At 46.9% G+C, this 22,678-nt stretch overlaps 4 protein-coding genes across 5 annotated transcripts in view; 2 read left to right on the forward strand and 2 right to left on the reverse strand.

The window, feature by feature from the left end:
- Positions 1–274: 274 nt before the first annotated feature.
- On the reverse strand, positions 275–5,512 carry zcchc8 (zinc finger, CCHC domain containing 8). The gene is made up of 14 exons (XM_062451820.1): positions 5,227–5,512; positions 4,769–4,809; positions 4,600–4,674; positions 4,420–4,519; positions 4,234–4,305; positions 4,044–4,147; positions 3,874–3,939; positions 3,723–3,783; positions 3,478–3,611; positions 3,213–3,355; positions 2,954–3,069; positions 2,694–2,780; positions 2,379–2,490; positions 275–2,219 (listed from the first exon to the last, which is right to left on the reverse strand). The coding sequence occupies exons 1-14, from the start codon at positions 5,398–5,400 to the stop codon at positions 1,174–1,176; spliced, it is 2,331 nt and encodes a 776-aa protein (XP_062307804.1). The 5' UTR covers positions 5,401–5,512; the 3' UTR covers positions 275–1,173.
- si:ch211-110p13.9 (uncharacterized protein LOC562347 homolog) lies at positions 5,490–7,758 on the forward strand. The gene is made up of 4 exons (XM_062451896.1): positions 5,490–5,902; positions 5,995–6,124; positions 6,210–6,343; positions 6,424–7,758. Exons 1-4 carry the CDS (start codon positions 5,774–5,776, stop codon positions 7,195–7,197), a joined length of 1,167 nt encoding a protein of 388 aa, XP_062307880.1. The 5' UTR covers positions 5,490–5,773; the 3' UTR covers positions 7,198–7,758.
- On the reverse strand, positions 7,343–12,139 carry rsrc2 (arginine/serine-rich coiled-coil 2). 2 transcript variants are annotated; one of them, XM_062451879.1, is made up of 10 exons: positions 11,983–12,139; positions 11,230–11,380; positions 11,017–11,057; positions 9,855–10,027; positions 9,635–9,766; positions 9,370–9,486; positions 9,156–9,232; positions 8,709–9,001; positions 8,512–8,601; positions 7,343–8,333 (listed from the first exon to the last, which is right to left on the reverse strand). In XM_062451879.1, exons 1-10 carry the CDS (start codon positions 11,986–11,988, stop codon positions 8,148–8,150), a joined length of 1,266 nt encoding a protein of 421 aa, XP_062307863.1. In that variant the 5' UTR covers positions 11,989–12,139; the 3' UTR covers positions 7,343–8,147. The 2 variants fall into 2 exon arrangements, with proteins under 2 accessions (XP_062307863.1, XP_062307862.1); XM_062451878.1 differs by having other exon boundaries at positions 9,349–9,486.
- Positions 12,140–12,565: 426 nt separating this feature from the next.
- Positions 12,566–22,678, forward strand: part of kntc1 (kinetochore associated 1) — a 21,104-nt gene continuing 10,991 nt past the window's right edge. Inside the window, exons 1-33 of the mRNA XM_062451953.1 lie at positions 12,566–12,723; positions 13,137–13,298; positions 13,395–13,515; positions 13,614–13,729; positions 13,992–14,070; positions 14,218–14,295; positions 14,391–14,425; positions 14,562–14,672; positions 14,766–14,865; positions 15,280–15,332; positions 15,452–15,558; positions 15,650–15,704; positions 16,055–16,153; positions 16,421–16,464; positions 16,781–16,849; positions 16,979–17,054; positions 17,142–17,267; positions 17,440–17,606; positions 17,972–18,083; positions 18,207–18,350; positions 18,656–18,712; positions 18,795–18,866; positions 18,986–19,105; positions 19,221–19,364; positions 19,486–19,581; positions 19,772–19,875; positions 19,981–20,083; positions 20,379–20,513; positions 20,640–20,759; positions 20,969–21,041; positions 21,413–21,480; positions 21,611–21,927; positions 22,327–22,499. Coding sequence (XP_062307937.1) covers positions 13,161–13,298; positions 13,395–13,515; positions 13,614–13,729; positions 13,992–14,070; positions 14,218–14,295; positions 14,391–14,425; positions 14,562–14,672; positions 14,766–14,865; positions 15,280–15,332; positions 15,452–15,558; positions 15,650–15,704; positions 16,055–16,153; positions 16,421–16,464; positions 16,781–16,849; positions 16,979–17,054; positions 17,142–17,267; positions 17,440–17,606; positions 17,972–18,083; positions 18,207–18,350; positions 18,656–18,712; positions 18,795–18,866; positions 18,986–19,105; positions 19,221–19,364; positions 19,486–19,581; positions 19,772–19,875; positions 19,981–20,083; positions 20,379–20,513; positions 20,640–20,759; positions 20,969–21,041; positions 21,413–21,480; positions 21,611–21,927; positions 22,327–22,499 — 3,412 coding nt within the window. The 5' untranslated portion in view covers positions 12,566–12,723; positions 13,137–13,160. The remainder of the gene's footprint in view (positions 12,724–13,136; positions 13,299–13,394; positions 13,516–13,613; positions 13,730–13,991; positions 14,071–14,217; positions 14,296–14,390; positions 14,426–14,561; positions 14,673–14,765; positions 14,866–15,279; positions 15,333–15,451; positions 15,559–15,649; positions 15,705–16,054; positions 16,154–16,420; positions 16,465–16,780; positions 16,850–16,978; positions 17,055–17,141; positions 17,268–17,439; positions 17,607–17,971; positions 18,084–18,206; positions 18,351–18,655; positions 18,713–18,794; positions 18,867–18,985; positions 19,106–19,220; positions 19,365–19,485; positions 19,582–19,771; positions 19,876–19,980; positions 20,084–20,378; positions 20,514–20,639; positions 20,760–20,968; positions 21,042–21,412; positions 21,481–21,610; positions 21,928–22,326; positions 22,500–22,678) is intronic.

Raw genomic sequence — 22,678 nt, forward strand, 5'->3', positions numbered from 1 at the left:
AAATGCTGGGTAATTCATATCATAAAAATACTTGGGCTATGTCCAACAGGTGTTCAGACGGTCCGCTGCACTGCCTAGGTTCATATTTTTCGCTGAATACGATCCGTCTATGCCATGTCATCTGACTTTACTACAATTACTACACATTTTCCAATTTTAGTTTAAAGCGTGAAATGAGGTGCAAAATATAGCAAGAATAAGGCTACAGTAAATGTTTCCATCCTAATCAACTAAAATCAACTCTACACTAACATTTCTAATATATTCTCCTACAAAGATCTTATAATCCTTTATTAATGTCACAATGTGGACACACACACACACACGTTAGGGCGCCACTAAAGAAATTTGTCTCTGCATTTATGTTTTCATAATAGTCCCACCCTCAGTACCAACAGTCCAAGCGGGAATCGAACCCCGGGCCTTCTTGCGACCGTGCCACTTTAAAAATTGAGACTGATCACAAACTTAACAAATAAATTTAGGCTTTCAACTATCAGCGCTTCCCGAAATTACTTTGTCATTTTAATGCGTTCGTATTTTGAGGAACATAGCATGTTGTTGCTCTTATGAGACCGAGCCGTATTCCTGATAGACAGGGTGAGTTTCAATACGTTTCTGCCCCCTTGTGTCATTCTACGAACACTGAAGGCTTGTAACCAAAAATAACATTTGAAAACTTGAACATTAAGAATATTCCGATTCTTAAATAAGATACATGATTAAACAAGATCCGTTTTACCCAGTTAAAAAAGCATTGTGATCAGTCAAAATAACGTCCACAGATAAAAGTTGCGAATGACAGCCATTTGTGCAGAGATTTCAGGGCGCAAATTAAATATTGTTCCAAATATATTTGCAATTGGTGATAAAAACATGTCAGTACATACAACACTTTATAAAAACCCAAAGGGCAACATGGCTGTTACCATTGCTACAAAAGTGGTTTGAAGAACATGAAAGTCATGTTGAACCTGAATTGTTGACCAACGACAGGAACAACGCACAAAAATGACATGTAGCCAATTACAAAGAAAAATAATTAAAATAAGTTTGAATGCCATCAAACTGTTCCAATGCCAACTTCTGTGACATTTCCATAAAAAAATATAGTTCCACAGACCGACAAAAAAAACTAAGTGTCCCTGGAATTTAATTAATTGATGCCTCATCTTACTTCTTGTTTTTTGACTGATTTCGGGGGGAACTTTTCAGCAAGTCTCTGATTCGTAGGTAGGTCCCAGTAGCCTCGGCGACCTCTGTGTATTCTGGAGTGTCCTCAAACGGAATGATGCCCTCTGCAAACTTACTCCGATGGGGCACCGCTGACACCTTCCCCGCGGACTCTGAAAGTTCACTTTCCACTGCCCTCTGGCATGACTCAGGGCTCAGAGACCGGATTTGGACCTTGATAGGAGGAGGGCTGAGAGGGCTCTCCTCTTGGGCCTGCATTGGAACAGGGCTCTCAGGACTCTCCTCTTGGGCCGGTATCAGAGCAGGGCTCTCAGAACTCTCCTCTTGGGCCGGTATCAGAGCAGGGCTCTCAGGACTCTCCTCCAGGGCCTGTTTCGGAGCAGGGCTTTCAGGACTGTCTTCTAGAACTCTCATTTGTTCAGGGCTCTGTGGACTGTCCTCCTGTGCCATGAGCAGCCCGCTGGGTTTAACCGCGAGCACAGTGGCCCCGTCACCACCCTCATCCTCCTGGCTCCCACCGGGCAGCTCAACCGCACCCTGCTCCTCTTCAGTTTCACCTTCCTCCATTTCTGTTTCCGTGTCCACGTGGACGGGGGTGGAGATGCTGGGAGAGCTGGGGACAGGCGTACCCGAGGCAGGCGTACCCGAGGCAGGCGTACCAGAGGCAGGTGTTTCCGAGTCGCTGTTGGTGGCCGTGTCTGCGTTTTCCAGTGCCGCCCAAATCAGCCTCTGCTGCTCCTCCAGCTCCTCCAGGGTCAAAGTATCCTCCTCCCCAGCCCCGGCCCCGGCCCCAGCCCCAGCCCCGGCCTCCTCACCACTTCCCCAGGCCCGTGCATGTAAAGCTGGGGAGCCGTTGGTGGGGGTAAGGGGAGGGGTACCTTTGGGGAGAGGGGGTGGAGTGGGAGTCGCAGGGGGGGTGCTCTGGGGCAAGGGAGGGGGTGAGCCGAAGGAGGGTGAGCCGGGAGGAAGCGGAGGCTGAAACTGGAAACAGTCTGCGCTTCTGTGGTGTCGGGGGGAACTGTAATCTGGACAAGAGAGACGGGAGAAAGCGTTAGCGGAGATTAAAAAAAAATTGCAGCTATGCAAGCGCGATCTGAGAGAAACAAACCCCCCTTCTGTTGTGCAGATGTAGCTGACGGGGTTATTTAAAATAAACCAGGCCTGGCCCGGACTGAGCGCTCCACCTGAATCAACATCCATGTCTGAACCGTGGCTGTCGGGGTTAGACCGTCTCTTTTTCGTCTGCCGAGGCGTCGATTCGAACTCATGTCGTCTCTTGTTGCAGTTGGAGTCCGTCTAAAAGCAAAATAAAACTTTTTTCATTTTGTGCGCACACACAACTGACAAGTTATCATTTGAATCGGCTGTGTTGGAAGAGGGAAACATCAAAAACATGCAGGACAGGGGGTCCCGAGGACCAGGATAGAGAAAGGCTGATATAGGGTGATGCAAATGGTTTCCCAATTGAATTCAAGCATGGCGTGAGTAGTTAACAATACCGTTGGAAAACTGCTGGACAGATAGGCAGCATAGTTTTCCTTCAAGTGGTTAGGCTGCATTGGAACTGAGCCATATAGCCTGTAATCCTGTAAGTGAAAGGAAAATACATCAATACAGTTGAACATCGCCACACACTGTGCTTGTTGAATGAGTGTCAAGCTTATTTTCAAGTTGCAAGAACTGTGTACAGGATTATTGCGAGGTGCTGGGTTGAGGGTACTTGAGATGGCCCAACATTAAAACGCCATAGATAACTCACATCTTTCACACTGGGTGGTGTAGATATATTGAAGCCTGGGAAATCGACTAGCTTGGACACGTCATAGGAGATTCTGTGTCCATCGTTTTCCTCTGTTAGATCACCGTCACTTGACACTAGAGAAGAAGAAACAAAGAAGAAGAAATTGAACAGTTCACATGCAAAGCTGCCTGGTGAATATCTGTTTAGATTCAAACGCGCCTCAGCCAGAACGGCTGCAGCTATTCAGTTCAACTGCCATCTTCGATTGGAACCATACCGTTCCCGTCGTATAGGGTGAGACCTGAGGTCTCAGTTTCCGCTTCCTTGAGCCAGCCAGGAGGGTAGCCTAGCTGTCTCATACGATAGATGAACGGGGGGAGGGTGTTCATATTGACTCCCAGGGCATCCAACAGATCCTCACTGTCCAACACCACAAACAAAGAAATGAATCAAAGCACACTACTAAGCCAATATCTCCACTTCTACTACTAAAATTAAGTATCGATCCACTTGCGACTCAACGCGTTTTCTTTAGTTCTTGCCTGAGGATGCCAGGTTTGTATTTAGCAAATCGCTCTTCCACCTCCTCTGCATGGTAACGCTGGTTGCCTGATATCTGGTTGTTGCCTTGAGAAAACTCCTTCCTTTTCTCATTGATACGAGTCATGTCCTTTGGCTGGGAGAAATACAACATTCAGAGAAACGTAGGCGAGGGGATTCAAAAGCCGTTGTCTAAAGACAACTGAAGTTAGCAGTCACACGGACAGATAGACTTGAGGGATGTTACCATTGGACAGTCTCGCAGTTGATGGTCGGTTAACCCACAGTTGAAACAGGATGGTTTAGACCTGTTAACACAGACACGCAATTACCAGTAAGACCGACACACCATACCCCAGGTTTTCTTCACATCAAGACCTTTAAGAGCTCTGTCTTACCTTTTCTCTTTTATCTGGACCTCCTGGCCATCTACGGCAATGACCTGGTTGAACACCTGCTGATATCTTTACAACAATTCAGGAACTCAAAGTTGTGACAAACACACACAGTACACAGACACACACAGACAGACTGTGAAGGGGCAGCATTTTGGCAGGCTGAAAGATACGTTGGGACAATCCATCCGTCCGTCAGCTGAGGGTTTTCATTCAGCAACGGCTGTCCAAGTTTGTCTAGACAGAATGTGGTGAAATACAGGACACTTCCCACCATCTACAGGAAGTCACAAACCAGAATTACAATTGGTAAGGAATTATATTGTAGCCCTGGTCAGATAGGAGCATAGATTGCAGACTCACACTGAAGGCCTCAGTGACTGTTTTGATGCTGCATGGGGTCTTGTGATCTTCTTCCATAACAAAACTTGAAGCCTGGAAGCAAAATAATGTTTTGGGTATTATTATTTTTTTTTACCAGTGTTTTATTTCCTGCTAACCTTGATTTAAACACTGATTGTACAAACGTATGCGTATGTGTTTGAATACCTGAGGGGATACATTGTGGGACGAACTTTTCTCAATTGCTTGTTGCTGATGTTTCTGAATGATACTGCATACGCAGTCTTCAACTTCTTGACGGCATTGCCTGGGAGTTAGAACTAGTTAGACATAACGCATTATTTGAATACTGAAAAATAAATGGTTATATCGGAAACATCCACCTACTTTGAGATGCTGTTATTTGCAAAAAGGATCTGAAGAAGCGGCCCATCTGTTTTTATGTTGTCAACAATGAGCCCGCTGTGTGAGATGAATACGGAAAACGTTAAAAGATAAAAGTGCAATGTTCAAGTCCACTTACGGAAGTGCAGTAAATTGGAATTGTGTCAATTACCTTGGCCTTGTCAGAGTGCGCAACTTCCTTTTCAGATCCTGATGTGGGCATTTGCTAAGGAAATTATTACGTGGACTATGACTGTCAAAGAACATGTGGTAACTTTTTTTGCTCAGTTATTATTTAAGTGGAAAAGTGTGACAATTTACACGGTAAATGAGAAAGTGTGTTGGATTATTGGTCAGTTCGGTTTCATTGAAACCAAACCAGTAGCGGAGCCAAAACAGCAAGCGCATTTATTGCGTACGTGTTCATAGAAATAAGTGCAACTGAAAGAAAAAAAAATTGCTATCGAAAAGTAATTTGAATGTGCAAGCTATGTATTGTCCCATCCACATCCATCTACGAAATAAAGTCTATTAGCAAGCTTGCTAGCTGGCGACGCATCTCAAAACACGTTTAAACACCACTAGCTCTAGGTAGCTAGCTAGCTGATTAGCTAGCAACACAAGAAGGATATTCTCTTCTATCAGCCTCTGGTTCGTCTCCTCACACTCCCCCAGCTTCTCCTTAAATTTATGAGTATCCTCCTGATCCGCTTCCTGATCAGTAAACCGAATGTGAGAGGAGACAGGCATACTGTCATCCAGTTGCTGAAAGAGCTCGCTGTCACCAAAATCAACCTCCGCCATCTTCACTGTGGATTGTCTTGAGTTCAGAGGGCCAAACGAATACACACAATATCACTCATTGGCTCCTACCATGCCACGTGTTCAAGATAAACGCTCCACCCCTTCTTCATCGAGACAAGAGGCCTCGAAACACAAACGCTCAACAGTGTTCTTAAAAGTGCATTTGATACGTTCAGTTTATTAATTACCATTGACATTATTTTGCTACGCTTCCTTGTGTTGGTACCCTGGCTATCATACCTTTGTTGGCTATGACCGAATTTGTAGTATTGTTTTTCGGGTGAGTCAAAACGTTTGACTCGGCCAGATCCGTTCAAAGTTATGGTTTATTCGGCACGATGTTGGTGATCGGTGATGTGACTGAAATCAGCTGATGCAGATAATGTTTATCATGGCACCCTTCACAACCATCCACTTCCCTCAATGGGATGGAGGAACGCAGAAAATTCGCTTTATTTACTTGGCAAATGCAACTTCTTTTAAGCTGACTTCTCCGTTGGAGGTGAGTATGCTTATTGTGGTGAAGTCCATTGAACCGACACGCAACTACTAGATAGCTAAACATCATATTCACCGTGTCATTTTTCTCCTTAGAGGGGCATGATCCCCCTGTTTTTAGGAGCCGATCTTTTCTCCAGTACTGACATTCGCTCCGAGAACCATTCCAGATACCATGCTAAGTTTGCAAAGAAGGGTTTGGCCACCAAGATAATTTTTTCCTCTGGTACGTTAAACGCACCAGTTAATGTTGATGCTGTACATGAAAAGAAGCGCATTTTCACCTCTCCATTTGTGTCATTTAATTTTAGCGTTCAGGTTCCATGGGCTGAGGGTACCAACTGCCAACAATTGTCTGTGGTTCTACAGCATCCAAGGTCTTTTCCGAATCGCTTTTGAATTGTACAGTAAACAAGAACAGCTCACTGTCTTGGAACACTTCCAGGTGACTCATTACACCATCCGTGCAACTTTCACAAATTGTTTTGGGGGTTTCATTAACAAACACGACTATTCTCATCCTAGGATTTATGGAAGGCACAGATAGATGACAGCCCTCTGGAAATGAGCTACAATCTGAGTGTCCAGGTTGATCCATCACCCCAACAGAACATCATGGAGATGTACGACAAAGACCTAAAACTCAAACTCATCACCCAGCATAGTCATGATTTAAAGGAGAATCCATCTCCAGACATGGACATCCCTCTGACTGAGTCTGGGCTTTCAGGAGATTCCTCCGCAGATCACGACTACTGCTCCCCTCCTGAGAGACCTTCTACCCTCAGTCAAAAACTCCAGAGCTTGGAAGCCAAGTTATCCACTGAGGGTGAGCTGGGAATGGATCAGAGGGGCACCATCTTGCTGCTGTTGGAGCACATCGAGCGTTGTGTCAGCGCGCCACCGGAGGAGAGAGACTTGGCGGACACGGTGCTAGCCCTGCTGGAGAGCAGGGCGACCGGCTCCGTGTACTCCAGCTACCTTCTGCAGTCTGTAGGCCGCTGGCTCGGCCAGCAGTTCCATGCAGCCAACAGCAGCATCAGCCAACAGGTCGAGACTTTCAAAGTGCAGCACATCGAACGGATCTCCGATTTGCCGCCGGCGGAGGAGCTGGCCGCGGAGCTGTTTCCAGAAGCCATGAGGACTCTGTTGCTCCACTGGATGGGCCTCAGTGATAACTCCACGCACTGGAAGAGACAGAGTGAATACCCCATCCTTCTCCTCATCCTGGAGTTTGCGAATCATAACCTCATCACCGGCGTGGCTCATGTTCTGTACTCGAGTCTAATATGCAAGTGAGACATGTGTAATATTCCCTACCGCTATGATTTGAGATGTTATGGCATCTTCAGAACAGCACTCTTGTGAAATTGTGTCGGTCAAACCAGATAAAAGGGTATTGTATATTGAGGGACTTTTACATCAAGAAAATATGACAGTAATATTATTTCTTCCACAAACCTAGAACTTTATTGGTAATTTGGACAATGTTGTGAAACAATCCCAATACATCATATTACCATTCAGAAGATTAAGCAATTAAAGGTACAATATGTAAGATTTTCAGTAAAAAACAAAACAGGTTTCCCCCCCTATATACATGTTGTGAAGTTGAATAGCAGTTCAGTGCCAGTGGAATGTCAATTTCAAACGTTGAAGCAATCCTCTACTTTCCAGCCAATTATGTTCCAGCACTCCTGTTCCAGCTAATAGCATTCCTCCTTGGCTTAGAAACCACTGCCAAACTTAAGCTGTAGGAAAGCAGTAAGTTCAGACAAGAATTGGGGGCACTAATTCTCATATCTAAATGTATTTGATAATGTTACTTATTGCACCTTTAAGTATAAACTGAAACACAATGATGTTTCTTTGTTGATATCAGAAATGTGTCATTAATCTTGGCATATGAACGTAAACGATTATTACACTTGATCTACATCATGTTCCATTGCAAACCATCACAAATATATACATTTTAGTAAAAAAGAAAAAACTTAATATGCAATTACAGTTCTTTTGCAGATCCAAACATCAGCATTATTAATCTATTGCATAATTGGAGAGATGTACAGATTCCTCATTTATACAAACCCAGCAACGGACTTGACATTTAGCATGAGAATGTTTCCAAATGTGATGACTAAATAAATTACAGGGCCGATGTAACATCCATGCAAACTTGAGTGCTAGGTGTGAGTGTATAAACCTAATGGGTAGTAAAAAGAGAGGAACCGAGATGTGCGCTGTGGTTAAATGGTGTCCATCCCTCGGGAGAAGGAAGATGAGAAGCCCAGCCCCATCCCTCTCTGAGTGTGGGTCTGGGATCTGGCCATCTCGTACTGGACGTCCAGGTTCCGGAACATTTCTTCCTGTTGTTGCAGAGTCTTCAAGCCTTCGTCGTTGAGTGGTTTAGACGCCTCCCCCTCCTCCTCTCCCTGCAAGGACAGAAGCCAGATTTAGAGAATGTACGGCTCTGTACACGGGTCGAAAACGTCTCAGGGAAATGGAGTGTGAAAATATTAATAGTGTGGCCAAAACAAGTTTAAATTAGGTACGATTTAGCAACTGAAAACAAACAAGGGTGAGACAGTTAATTTAATTGATGATACATACTTTGATGCCCATCAGTTTGCGAAATTTAACATTTTGGTCTTTGTTGCCAAAGTTGAGCTTTTCCCACAACTCTGCAGTCTGGGACTTGTCCTAAATCAAAAAAATATATGTTACGAGTAATATACAAAAAAGGGATTACAAAGACAAACCACAAAAACATTGAAATATTTTGAAGTAAAGTGAGTAAAGGAATTTACCCTCACGCCCTGACTCTTGCCCTGCCACAGTTTCTTCCTCTTCTTCTCCTGTTCTGCAAACTTCATGGGGTTCACAGCAGACGGGTTGTAGTAACTGGGCACAGCAATCCCAGTCTCCGCTAACGTTTTGGCTTGCAGGGCCGCCATCTGAGCTGCCATGGCGATCTGGGGAGTGACCTGGGTTCCAGACGCCAGGAGAGCTGCCACGTTGAGGACGGGGTTGGCGGCGGCAGCAGCAGCGGCGGCGGCAGCCGCCGCTGCAGCAGCAACAGTGTCACACATCAGAGGGGGCGCTACGACAAACAAAACAAACGAACGTTAGCGCTCGATAGTTGGAATCGAATTATCATTAGCACAACAGCTGGTGTTTGTTGTGTATTTGGAACTTAGTGGGCAATAATGACCACTGACTTATTTCTGTATCAAAGAGTCTCTTGGATTTCTCACCTGTAACTACTTCTTGTTGTTGTTTCTCCAACATCTCCTTCTCTTTCTGCTCCTGAAGTTTCTTAGCTCTTTCTAACCTTGGTTTGGAAGGAGAACAACAATTGCGTTTAGGTTTCTCGGGCGCCGGAAGCTGAGAGCTGCTAAATTACGCAATATCTAGGAAGATACTGAAGAAAACCCGTGTCGGCCTCACAGTTCCTCTAAGTTGCGGTACCTTCGGGCCAAGGCCTCCTGAGCGTCCATGGCTGTGTTTCTACCTCTGAAAGCTGGGGGGCTCCCAGACCTACTGCGACTCTTCCTGCGCACCTTCTCAGCCTTCTTCTTCCGCTCCCTGCGAAGGCAGAGAACACACACACACACACAAAAGGTTTGTTTACAGGCATACTGTCTTTGGCTGACAGGATCATGAAGTCTGAGCCATAGACACAATCTGAGACATTGACTCAGGTGTTAGTGGGGCGCCGGGCAGGTGAGCCAACCTGCTTTTGCTGCGGCTCTTGCTGCGGTGCCGGTGTTTGGTCCTTGATCCCGAGCGAGACCTTGCCTTCCTCTTCTTCTCCCGGCTACGAGACCGAGACCTGCGTTTCTCCCGACTCCTGCTACGATGACGCCTGAATACAGCGAAGAATTAGACCGGGGTGAGATTTTTCAAAAACTACGTTCATCGTGCAGAGACGAAACGATCATTCGAAGACTCACTTGTCTCGTGAGGGCGACCTGGAGAGGCTCCGCCCCCTGGAGGTCTTCTTGTCTTTTCGGCGGTGTCGCTCCTCCCCGTTCTCCGCTGCGAGTCTCTCCTTCCCCCTCTCACTCTGCTCCTCCTCCAGCCTGCTGTAGGATTTTGACTGCTTCTCAGAGTCCCTTTTACGTGCCTGTTTTAAGAAGAAGTTGTCTCTTTCAGGAAAATAGTGCAACAAAGAGAGTTAGTACCACGGTTGAAGACAAAATATACCAACTTAAGTTGATAAAACCTTATCTTCCTAACTCGACCATGAGAAGATATATGCAAGATCTAGATACTAAATCCATTTTACTCTTCATCTACAGGCTAATAAGATTAACTGGAGGAAGAAAAGAAAAAAAGGACCTAGAAGGTGTGGACAACCAATTTAATATAATTTCATTTTGATAACGACAATATGTGGGCAAGCAGAAATGAGTTCGCATTCATCATTACTGTCCCAATAATGTCATTTAGAATTGCTAAATCGCGATGATGCAACACCTTTGGGTAGCTCTTAAAGGGAAGATAAAACTGTGTTGGTGAACCACAGCATCATCATCTTAGTTCCAGTTCATCCTTTAGCTTCCATCCCTAAACAAGTTCATGCAGCCATGACTTAGAACGGGCAGCTAAGTAAAAAAGTAGTCAATACGGTTAGAGAGGAGCTTTTCTTTAGGTTTAATAGCAAAAACAGAGAAACTTCTTATCGATTCCATTCCATTACAGTCTGCAAATGATGCAAAAGTTGTCCTTACTTTTCAATTACATACTCTGTTCTAAGAGACAAATGAGTTTGAACGACTGATAGTTACCTTTCCAAGAAGTAGGCATATAATTTTGCTATGTCAGCTGGGTCTTCTGTTCAGTGTCTCTTCGTGCATTAGCACGCTGAGTATGATTTATTATAGAAATGTTATCATGTGATCTACACACAGGATTTATAAAAAAAATAAAATCTCCTATGGTTAAAAAAAAAACAAGGCCCCTTTCTGTAGCATCTTGAACCACCAAATTTCACTAAACCTGATGCTTTATACTTACCGTGAAGTAAAACTTGTTTCTTTTCAAGTAATTAACACTGACATTCAAGAGATGCTAAAGTGTGTTTAGTTCACTGAATGAACTGTGATTAGTTACCTCTTTGCTCCTGCTTCGACTTCGTTTGTGCTTTTTGTCGCCTGTTAATTTCAAGAACACGGAATCTTGTCAGACTGTATTACAACCAAATAAAAAGTGAAATGAATGTGTTCACTGGCTACTCAGAACAGAATCGATCATGATAAGTTTGCTTTAGTTTGTGTGGCCTTAAACTGACTGTTTCCCCGTTTCCTAATATTTCAATCCACTCACTTGATTTCCGTTTACGGTCCTTAGAGCGTGACCTCGATCGTGAATGATGATGTTTAGAGCTTCTCGGGGATTTAGACTCCATACCGTGTTTCTTCTTGTGTGAATCAGATGAGTTAGCCATGGGAAGGTCAATCGATTCGGCGTCACTTGCCTAAATTAGAGAGGGAGACAGCAGGAAGTCAATAACAGCAAGTTAATGATTACAACTTCGTAGTTACCAACATTAGAAACATTCGGACATTACATATTTGTACAATAAAGTAGCTAGACGATAGCTAGCCATCATTTCCCCACATACGCCATGTAACGTTAGCTAGCCAGTCCAGACAGAATATGTGGGGCAGGATTCTTCCGTGACGTGACGTAATTTTGCAAACAATAGTAGGCTACACTATTCAACAGCAAAATAATCCCCCAGCACGATAAAGATAGCTAGCAGTGTGGTAGCTAGTTTGCACTAGTACCACTTACAAATTAAAAAGCAAACGACGTCACTGAGCCAGCTACTGGAGTAGCAGATACAAAAGCATTTAGGCTACCTACGATCGGTCTTAGCTTGCCGATAGCTTAGCCATAATATCGTCAATAAAGCCTTTCAAACGCCATCTTGACGAAACGGGTAGTAGCGGATATGCTATCTTAGTTTTCTAGTTAACGTTAGCAAACTAATACCGGGGTAGCTAGTACACTACATCACATTTAATTATAAACTATATGTTCATGTACAATGTGAGAGTTATATTCTACACTCACCGCCATGGTTAACTCGAAAGAAACCTTTCGGTCGGTTATGTTCCCTCGCTAGCTACGTTGGCTAGCTCGTTGGAAAGGTTCTAGAATAGCTAGCCAGCTGTAGATCTCGGCGTATTTGCGTCTTCGGACCAATCAGGTGGTAGCTCACTGAGTTGGCAGGAGACAAATAATATCCCCCGATATTTCTCAGTCCATGTATAATCAAAGAGTATGGAAGAATTCCTACTTTTCAAAAACCGTTTATACACGGCATTGCCCTAAACACGTATACCAACACAATTCCAAATTAACTTCTAACGACTGACTGAAGAAATCTACAACAAATGAAGGTCTTTGATACAACATGGCAACCCCCCTACAAATTCCATTGCGCTAAATCTACAACCAGAGTGTATGTCTACTGTCACGTGGGTTTGGAGCAGCCTGAAAGTAAACACGATTAATTTGGAGGCACGCATAGACCTACACGTAAAAACACTTGACAGTTGTCAAATCAATAATATAATAGTAGATACAATACATATATGTACAAAATATCACAGTCTCTTGCTCTGTCTTGACTCTATCACTAGAAGGGAAAACACCTGTGGTTACGGCGGACATCAGGGTAACCAAAACGAACAGTCCTTATCGCCAACCCGCCAAATTCTGAAACTTAGTGGATCTGCGTGTTGGTTGATTCGGGTTGATGGTGACTTTTCTCTTTCCAGCAAACTGTCTCACTGCAAATTATTTTGCGAGGTAGAGGTTTCCTGAACATTTTGTTATATAACAAGAGTATGATATTTTAAAGTAGTGTGTTAGTTGCCAGAATGTGTATGCCTGCATTCTAGATTTTTTGGGGGGCTTGGCTCATATTTCGGGATGGTTAGCTACCCGGCTAGCAGCACTGACAGATTGTTTCTGTTCATCGCATTGATTGTCTAACACCGATTCAATTAATTGAACGCGCTTCGTCAACACGGGTTAATTAACATGGTCGACCATTTCAGTCCAACGTGTTGCCCATGTCCTTAAATCAGAGTATTTGATAGATCAACGAGTGTCATCTGAAGTATAAACAAGGAACTTCTCTACTAGTAATCTATCCCTCTGTGATTTCGATTTCTCTGATGTCAGTTTTCAGAAATTCACAAGTTTGCTTATAATTTCAGTCAGACCAGGTGGACGGAATAAGGATGTGGAACGACGTCGAACTGCTGGCCAATGAGGACACCAATACTATCCGGCTTTATAATGACAATATATCAAGAGAGGAGAGTTGCAGTGGTTTATACCAAGTGGATACATTAGTGAAAATCTCTCCTCCCGAGAAGGTAAATAAACCGGGGACTAACGTACAATCATGGGGCGTGTCATGCGAATCCTCCAAAAAGTTATTAATTGTAAGTTAACGCCTTTTTTTTTTGTAGGTGCTGTCCGTTCCCCAGCTTTTCTCCTCCTGTGATGCAAACTGCAGTGTTGTCGTCGCAGATAAAACAGTCATACTTTTTGACCAGAGTTTCCAGACCAAATTGCTTCATCTTTGCTTTGGTGAGCATCAGTACACATCGATATTAGGATCTGAGCCTTCGGTGATTTGACCGTGACAGTAATGTCTGATGAAAAAATATATAAATATTGTTTTTCAGATAGTAACTTAGATGCCGTGGAAGTGTGTCTTAACGGACAATTTTTGGTGGTCTGTGAGAGAAATGGAAAACTTCATCTCATCTACGTGCCCCAGAAAAGGACTCTTTTCACCAGGGTAAGAACCCAGGATGGCATCTCCCTAACCCTGAACACTCAGTTATGATGTGACAATATTCTCAAACAGTACACTCTATGTTCCACATGATGTCTGATGGACTGCCACTGCAATATAAACTCTCTGATTACAATTTGAGCGTGGAAGGTGACCGTTATAGTGATTGTTTGAATTATTTCTCATGTATGAGAGGGAGATTGAATGAGTGGTTTCTTAGATTGTATAATTATTGTGGTTGTATGATGAATGTGTATTATGGTAGACTGTGGTGGACACAGCTCTGTCTGGAGATGAGAAAACATATCAACGTCTTATCCTGCAAGAGGACAAGACATCTTTAGGTGAGACCTATAACTCGATCCTGGTAGTATCTTCTAAGAAAATCATGTTTAGTGGTTCAGCTTGTCCTAATTAAGGAGCGTTATTGCAAACCAACTCATGATTCTCAGTCATAGAGGAGAGATGATATTCTTGTGACTTGTTGGCAGGAATGGTCCACCTGTTCCTCCTCACTAAAGATGGGTTTTTCCACATGACAAACCTTGCTCTTGAGAGAATTCAAACGGGTAAACTGCTTTTCTATAATAATCACACTTGTTACTTGAGTTACAATTTAAAGAAACGTCACATTCAAATATATATTTTGTCCTGATTTCTGTAGCTCTTGAGAGAAGGGACATGGTGGCTTTGAAAGAGGTAGGACCTGAGACGGTGTCAATAAATCTGCTTCATAAATGTTAATATTTATTGAAGTTATTAGTTATTATAGAAGTTATTGAAATCATATTTAATGATTGTAATGGCTTCCTCATCCCCACATTGCCTCACACAGCTCCAGTCTCGCATCAAGACAGACTTCTGCAGCACCACAGAGTTTCACGGAGAGGCCTGCAGCACCGCAGTCGTGTGCAACCTTAGTAACGGAATCCACCTGATGATCGGGGTACGATTTCCTCTGTTGAATCACTGCATTCGGTGAACAAACGACACCATTCCCACAAATCAGAGTGTTTGAAAGAGTGCTTGTTTTGTTCAGGCGCATGGGGACTGTGACAGTGTTCTAACCCACTGGAGAATGGATCCTAAACAGGCCAGCATGTCCCTCTGTCAGTCACTAGACTCCAGTTTGATACCAGGTAATACTCCTAGTTTGATAGCAGGTAATCCTCCTAGTTTGATAGCAGGTAATCCTCCTAGTTTGATAGCAGGTAATCCTCCTAGTTTGATAGCAGGTAATCCTCCTAGTTTGATAGCAGGTAATCCCCCTAGTTTGATACCAGGTAATCCCCCTAGTTTGATACCAGGTAATCCTAGTTTGATACCAGGTAATCCTCCTAGTTTGATACCAGGTAATCCTCCTAGTTTGATACCAGGTAATCCTCCTAGTTTGATACCAGATAATCCTTATAGTTTCACAAACACAATGCCAGGCGTGCCTCCTTTGAAATACTTTATATTTTGAGTCTATTTTGAGTCTTGGAAGTGTTCTTAAAGTTTGTCTCCCTCTCTAATTTAGGCAAAGAAAATTCAGTTTGTGTTTCTCCTCACAGGGATAAGGAAGATGCTGGTTGTCGACAGTCTCCTGTATGTTCTAGACGTTGAGGTGAGTACAACCGACCCGATAAATGACTTTGTTTTTGATTGGTCGGTTTCTCGGGTCAGAGGTTATTAAGCACAACAAGAACGATAATAAATCCTCCTGGTTTGTTGGCACGGCGACAGAGCGTCCTGAGCCTCTGGGACGTGCAGTACCTCGTCATGGTTTGCTGCTGGCCTGCCGTCTCCATCCAGGACTTCCTGCTCATCACAGAGTGTGACTCCGCCTCCATGTGAGTGCTGCTGTGTCATCGCCAGGATCACAGACACTCTGGCTGTGCTATATTGCTTAAAGAAAAAATATGTTTGTAATTTTCCTTACAGCCAAGAAAATGGCAGCATGAAAATCATTACCTTGACCGTACAGAAGGAGAATAAGGTTAGTAAATGGCATCATTGGTTGTGTATTTGTGGGAGGTCAGATGGCTGAGCGGTTAGGGAATCGGGCTATTAATCAGATGGTTGTTGGTTCGATTCCCGGCTGTGCCAAATGACGTTGTGTCCTTGGGCAAGGCACTTCACCCTACTTGCCTCGGGGGGAATGTCCCTGTACTTACTGTAAGTCGCTCTGGATAAGAGCGTCTGCTAAATGTAAATATCTTTGTTCTGTATGCTTGTGTACAGAACAGCCCCGTTTTTCTGCCTTCTTGTCATCGCCCTGTCACTCCAAATGCTTGAAATAGTCACGACGACACGATTTTAAACAGGAAACTTGTGTTTGTTCTGAAGATGAGAAGTCTCCAGGTGTGCTCTCTGCCCTCCCTGAACGTGCTCTACTCGCTGGAGGTCTCATCCACTTCCTGCCTCGTGCAGTCCAGGATGAGCATGGTAAACCACAACTAGTAGCCCTTACTTATTACTAGGGGTGGGAATATTTTGGTACCCCACGATTCGAATTGAATCGATTCTTGGGGTCACGAATCGATAAAAAAATCAATTCACGATTTCTAATCTTTTTTTGTTTTACATTTGTGAATTGCTAGAAGACTGAATCGCGATTCAAATGTGAATCGATTTTTTCCCCCACCCCGACTTATTACCCATACAGAACATTCCTCTGTTTTCCCATGCCTCACTCTTCCCTTCTGATTTCAGGACACAATATACTTGCTGGAGGGTGTTTATGAGCATCTACTTGGGTGAGTATTCTGTATTGTACGGTGTAACTTTGTTGGGGTTCTGTCCCTACAGCCTGATAAACACAGAATGAGTCTGTGCTGAAAGTACATTTACATTTATTCATTTAGCAGACGCTCTTATCCAGAGCGACTTACAGTAAGTACGGGACATTCCCCCCGAGGCAAGTAGGGTGAAGTGCCTTGTCCAAGGACACAACGTCATTTGACACAGCCAGGAATCGAACCAACAACCTTCAGATTACTAGCCCGATTCCCTAACCGCTCAGCCACCTGATTCCCTAGTAACAGTGATTCACTGTCGGTGTTCGTCTTGTAGCCAGGAGGAACCTGAGAAGCTGTCTGCTGTTGTCGTCAGGTGTTTTACTGAGGCTCTACCAGAGAACAGGTGACGTGTTAGATGCACACTCACACACACACATGCACATTCACACACTCACACGACCCACAGTGTTTTGTTTCCTCGTTTTAGGACTTTGATTACGTCTTTTACACTTTTACATTCTTTCCCTTTCAGACTCAGCCGGCTTTTACACAAACACAAATTTGAAGAGGCAGAGAAATTTGCCATTACATTTGAACTAGATGTTGAGGTAAGTACAGGAGCCTAAGCACTGTGCAGTTAAGGAAGAAACCAGGAAGTACACCGACCCACGCTCCATCTCCAACTTCCTGTGTAGCTGGTGTACAAGGTGAAGCTGGACTTTGTGCTGGAGCAGCTGGCCTCAGCCTCGGTCGGGGGCTACGGGCAGGACGTGTGGGCCGAGCAGGTGGAGGAAGCCAAGACCAACCTGACCAAGATCCAGGTGAGCAAACTCACCTGAAGCTGCCTGCATCGGCAGAGGGGGAGAAACTCAGGCTCATAGACGGGCGTCAAACCCAGTTTCGGGCTCTCTGTGTGTTGCACATCACCTACATAAACATAAAAACAAACCGAAGTCATAACTGACTGATGGATGCGTGTGTCATCCTGCTCAGGACGAGCAGTATGTGGTGGAGTACTGCCTCAAGGCGCCCTGGCCGACCTTTGACACGGCGGAGAAGATGCTGAACCACGCCGCCTCGCGCTACCCCTCCTCCCACATCCAGGAGGCCCTGGCCCGGCTGGCCACCTTCTGCTGCCTGCACACCCCGGACAGCTTCAAGTAGGTCCACCTGTGCTCCTGTGCTTCACAGGTAGGGTCAGAGAGGAGAGTACCAGGGCTGGAGACGAGTGGTGGAAGATGCTGGTACTGAGAGTAACTCTGATGGATTATGTCTGAATGAAGGGCTTGTGAATGTCATGTCAGGACAGTGTAGGAGTGTAGTTTTGTTTTCAAATGTGGATGGGACAGCTTTATTTAATAACAAGGATGAGGCTGTAAAGTATTAATAAAAAGTGTTTGGGGGAAGGCTGACTTCCTGTTTCCCAGTCATGTATAATGAAACCTTGGGCCCTGGGAACAGCCCCTGGTCTGTCACAGTTAAAGAAACGTATGGCGATTACCTCCGACTTGATTTGGCTTCTTAGTGGCATCGCCTGGATTGAGTTTCTGAACAGCGGGGACTGTATGGGGGAGGTCCTGTCCCTCCTCCGGGACGGGGAGTTGAGGAGCGCCCAGCACCTGTGGCTCCGGCACGAGGTCAGACCACACCCAGACCCAGACCACACCCAGAACACGGCCCAGAACACAAACAACACCATCGCAACATCAGCACTTTCTTTGGCATCAGTAAGTTTTCATCTTTTGTTTTGATCTTCTCAGGGGGAGATTGCGGGACACTTTGACGAGGGCAGTCTTGAGTCCCTGCTGAATGCGTTCCCGGAGGAGCTCCCCTCGCAGGACATCTGTCTCTGGCTCAGGAGTGTCATAGTCCCCTTCGTCAGGAGGGTCCTCCCCAGGGGACAGGTGAGACACACCTGGACACCAGGTGACACCAGCCCTGTAGCTGAGGGCTTAACGCAGAGGCCTGGGTTTGGATCTGGACTGGGTCCTTTGCTGCATGTCTCTCTCTGTCTCTCTCTCTGTCTCTCTCTTTCTGTCTCTCTCTCTTTCTGTCTCTCTGTCTCTGTCTCTCTCTCTCTTTCTCTCTCTGTCTCTCTGCCTTTCCTGTCACACTTCACTTTCAAGCTTTCCAATAAAGCATGACAAATGCCACGTAAAAATACATCTTAAAAAATAAATATAGGTATATATTTTATTTATGATCCTAGAAAATTCTAGCAAGATGGTGTGAGCAGAAAGCAAGGAATCTGGAATTGACCGAGAAGGTAAAGTTGTCCTGATCACTGATCTGTAATTCAAGACATCAACATCCACACTAGTCTCATTTGACCTTACCGGTTTCCACAGGGCGACTGGCCCCAGAACGGCCTGGACCTGGCCCAAATCGGACTGCCCTCCTTGTGGATGTGGATGCCCTCCGTAAGAATGATTTACTTTTATTTCCCCCCCTACTCCTCCTTAGCCCACATATAAAAGTGTAGAATCCCTGCCTGATCCAGACAGGAAGTGATGTCGCGACTTGTGCTTGTTGATGGCAGGAGGATGAGTATGGTGCGGAGGAAGTGGAGCACCTGAGGACTCTGGTCTCCCACCTCAGCCGACTGCTAGACCTCCACAAGAAGTACACCTGCCGGCTGTCTCTGTCTGTCTTCGAGAAGGTGTGTGTTGGGGGTGACAGGGCTTCTCAGCCACGACAGTGATCTGGTCTTGACTGTGTCTGGATGTGTGTATATTTGACGCTGTGTGTGTGTGTGTTGGGTGTTTCCTGTGCAGGGGAGTGTCCGCAGCGTGGCGTGCTTCATGCTGGACAAGGTCCCTGCCCCGGCGCTCATCCCCTCTGCTGTGGAGAGCAGCGTGCAGCCCTACGCCCAGCAGAACCAGCTGGGCCTGGATGAGCTGCTGCTGCATTACATCAAGGTGGGGACACACACACACATGTGAAGTGTTGCTGCCAGAACAAAGACACTTCCTGGTGCGGATGAATAACGGCCCATCATCTTGCCTCATGATGTCACTGACTGACCTCTGACCCGGGCAGGACCTTCTGGAGCGCTGCAGCTCCCAGACCACCACGCTGTTCACTGAGTGGGAGGCCAAGGCTGTGGCCGTGCAGGGCTGCATGACGGACACAGACGTGAGTGGGACTCTTCCTCCCCCTCTCCTCTCCTCCTCCTCCCCCTCTCCTCCGGACGGCTTTCCCGCTCTTACCTGAACCGCAGATCTCGAGGCGATCCGATTCAGGCATCCATGAAAAATAAGTGACCTAAGGTGAACGGATGGGGCACGTGTTGGTTTTGAAGTCAGTGTGTGTGCTGTGTTTGCAGCTGATGGTGGAGGCCGTGCTGGAGATCATGCAGAAGGCCGTGGTTCCCTGGAGCGCTGTGGTGGAGGAGCTGGTCCAGCAGTACCTGGACATGGAGGGGCCCAAGTGAGTCCCCGCCGTGCTCACGTCCACGAAGGCCTGGTTCAGACTGGAAGGATCACTGTGTCTGCGTCAGTGTGTGTGATGTGGTCGTCCGTCTTGTGTCTCCAGGCAGGAGCTGCTGAAGGAGAGCTTCCGTCTGATGGAGATTAGGAAGCTGCTCCGAGGGTACGGCATACGCAACTCCAACCTCTCCGGCAGCACCCAGATCATGGTAGGACCGCCCGCCAGCAGGGGGCACCAACAGGGCTGTGCAGCCCTGGTCCTCGGGGTCCCCCGTCCTGGATGTCCTGGATGTGTGTCCCCCCCCCTCCAACACACCTCAGAGGAACCCTCGTTATCAAGCACTGCAGAAGCCTGATAACGACACGCTCATCTGAACCTGGTGTGATGGAACATCTGGAACGTACAGGACAGTGGGCCCTGAGGACCAGGGGGTTAGACCACTGCCAGACAGTACGCCCTCAGACACCAGACCCTCACGTTCTCCCCCTCCTCTCTCCCTGCAGACTCTGGTGAGATACATCTTGAAGCAGGACGTTCCATCCTCGTTGGAAGACTCCTTGAAGCTATCAGAAGCCTACAAGCTGCCCACCTCCCAGATCAACACCTTGTATCTCATCCAGCTGATAGACCAGGGCAAGGTGAGCAGGGACAGGAAGTGAGGGACAACAGGAAGTGAAGCGGGCGTCTCGTCCTAAACGATTCATCCCACCACGCCGAAAGCTTTCAATAAATAAGCGTTTGAGTGTTGGGTGTTGTCGTTGCAGAACGAGGCGTGCGTCACGTTGCTGAAGAGGCTGCCATCCTGCGAGGCGGAGCGTGTGATTGGACGGCTGACGACCTGGGCCAGGCTGCACCTGCAGGACAAAGACCACCTCTGTGATGAGGTGAGGTCTTATTTTGTGATGTGGCGCTATATAAAATAATAATATTATTTTTTAACTTGATCTTCCAGGGGGGGCGGGGCGCCCCCCTAATATAATGGTAGGGGAAACACTGCAGTTGTGTAGTGTCGTGTCCAGGTCTTGTGTGTCTCTGTGTGAGAATGCACGTCCACGCCTCTCATTTGACGCCCGTCTTCCTGCGTGTCTCCCAGCACAAGCAGCAGCAGATGGTCATCGCCCAGGTGATGGTAGAGGCTCTCAGGTTCCTGCAGAGGATCCAGAAAGGTTCGGCAGCCCTGACAGGACCTCACACAGAACGGGACTCAATATCAATATCATTCCGAGAATATTACAATAATATGAACGTTGTTAATAATATAATATGCATGTATTCTCGTAATACTCGTAAAACTTCCCTTTGGCACTTATTTTGGTTGTTCACAATGTGTGCTTCATGTTTTGGCTACTCGCAATGTTTTGTGGCTATCTCGTTGTTATGATCAGTGACCTATGCACTTTGTAAAGCTCTCTCTTGGAAGTCGCTTTGGATAAAAGCGTCTGCTAAATGAATAAATGTAATGTAAATGTAATAAGTAATTGATCGTGTTGTTCTGGAGGACGGTGTTGGCTTGATTGCAGCGATCTCTTCTCCACAGATGACGCTCTGAAGAGGATGGAGTGTGAGAACAACCTCATGATGTTCCAGGCCATCGCTCACCTCCAGGTACGGCCCGTGAGGGAGAGGGAGGATCCAGCACACAATCCATTTGTCCTTGCTCCAAATCTCCCATTTCTCGCTCATGAACTTGACCTTCGAACTAGATTACTAAAACCACACCCCTCTTCCCTTGAAGGAGGATTTCGACATCTTCCTCACCCCGAGCGACTACGACGACCCCAAAGTGCGCTCCCAGTTCCAGGAGCACCACATCACCGCTTACGAGAACACCCGCGCCAGGAAACAGTCGTCCGTCGTCGCCGGCGGCAATTACGTCCCGGCCACGCCCCCGGTAGCCAACGACCCCGACGGCAAGACCAAGAGTATCTCCACGGAGGCGGGGCTGAGGCGGCTGTCCCGGCAGCTCCAGCGCACCGAGCAGGAGCTGTGGGCCGACCTGGCCCTGCGTGCCGTGGGGGCGGGCAGGGTGGACAAGGCCCTGAAGATCCTCAGGTGAGGGGGGAGGGAGGAGAGGGGGGGTGAGGGAGGGAGGCAGGGTGAGGGGAGGTGGAGAGGGGGGGGTGAGGGAGGGAGGCAGGGTGAGGGGAGGTGGAGAGGGGGATGAGGGAGGGAGGCAGGGTGAGGGGAGGTGGAGAGGGGGGGTGAGGGAGGGAGGCAGGGTGAGGGGAGGTGGAGAGGGGGGGTGAGGGAGGGAGGCAGGGTGAGGGGGGGTGAGGGAGGGAGGCAGGGTGAGGGGAGGTGGAGAGGAGGGGTGAGGGAGGGAGGCAGGGTGAGGGGAGGTGGAGAGGGGGGGTGAGGGAGGGAGGGAGGGAGGCAGGGTGAGGGGAGGTGGAGAGGGGGGGGATCTGTCGCACTTCACCAAACACTATCCTCCATCCCTCCTCGCCACAGCGACCTGTACGAGCACCACTGCAACCCCAGCACGGGCAGGGTGCTGTTCAGCGCCGCCCAGAGGCTGTGCCAGATGCTGGAGGCCGACGTGCCCATGGTGCTGCCCGAGGGCACGGACCTCCCGGTCCTCATCCACAACCTGGCCTGCCAGGCCATCGCCTTCTGCCACTCAGGTACCTCTCCCCCTCCTCCCTCCCTCACCCTGCCTCTCACCTCTCCTCCCTCCCTCCCTCCCTCACCCTGCCTCTCACCTCTCCTCCCTCCCTCACCCTGCCTCTCACCTCTCCTCCCTCCCTCACCCTGCCTCTCACCTCTCCTCCCTCCCTCCCTCACCCTGCCTCTCACCTCTCCT

This window comes from Osmerus eperlanus, chromosome 25, assembly GCF_963692335.1.
Source record: "Osmerus eperlanus chromosome 25, fOsmEpe2.1, whole genome shotgun sequence".
NCBI classification, from domain to species: Eukaryota; Metazoa; Chordata; class Actinopteri; order Osmeriformes; family Osmeridae; genus Osmerus; species Osmerus eperlanus.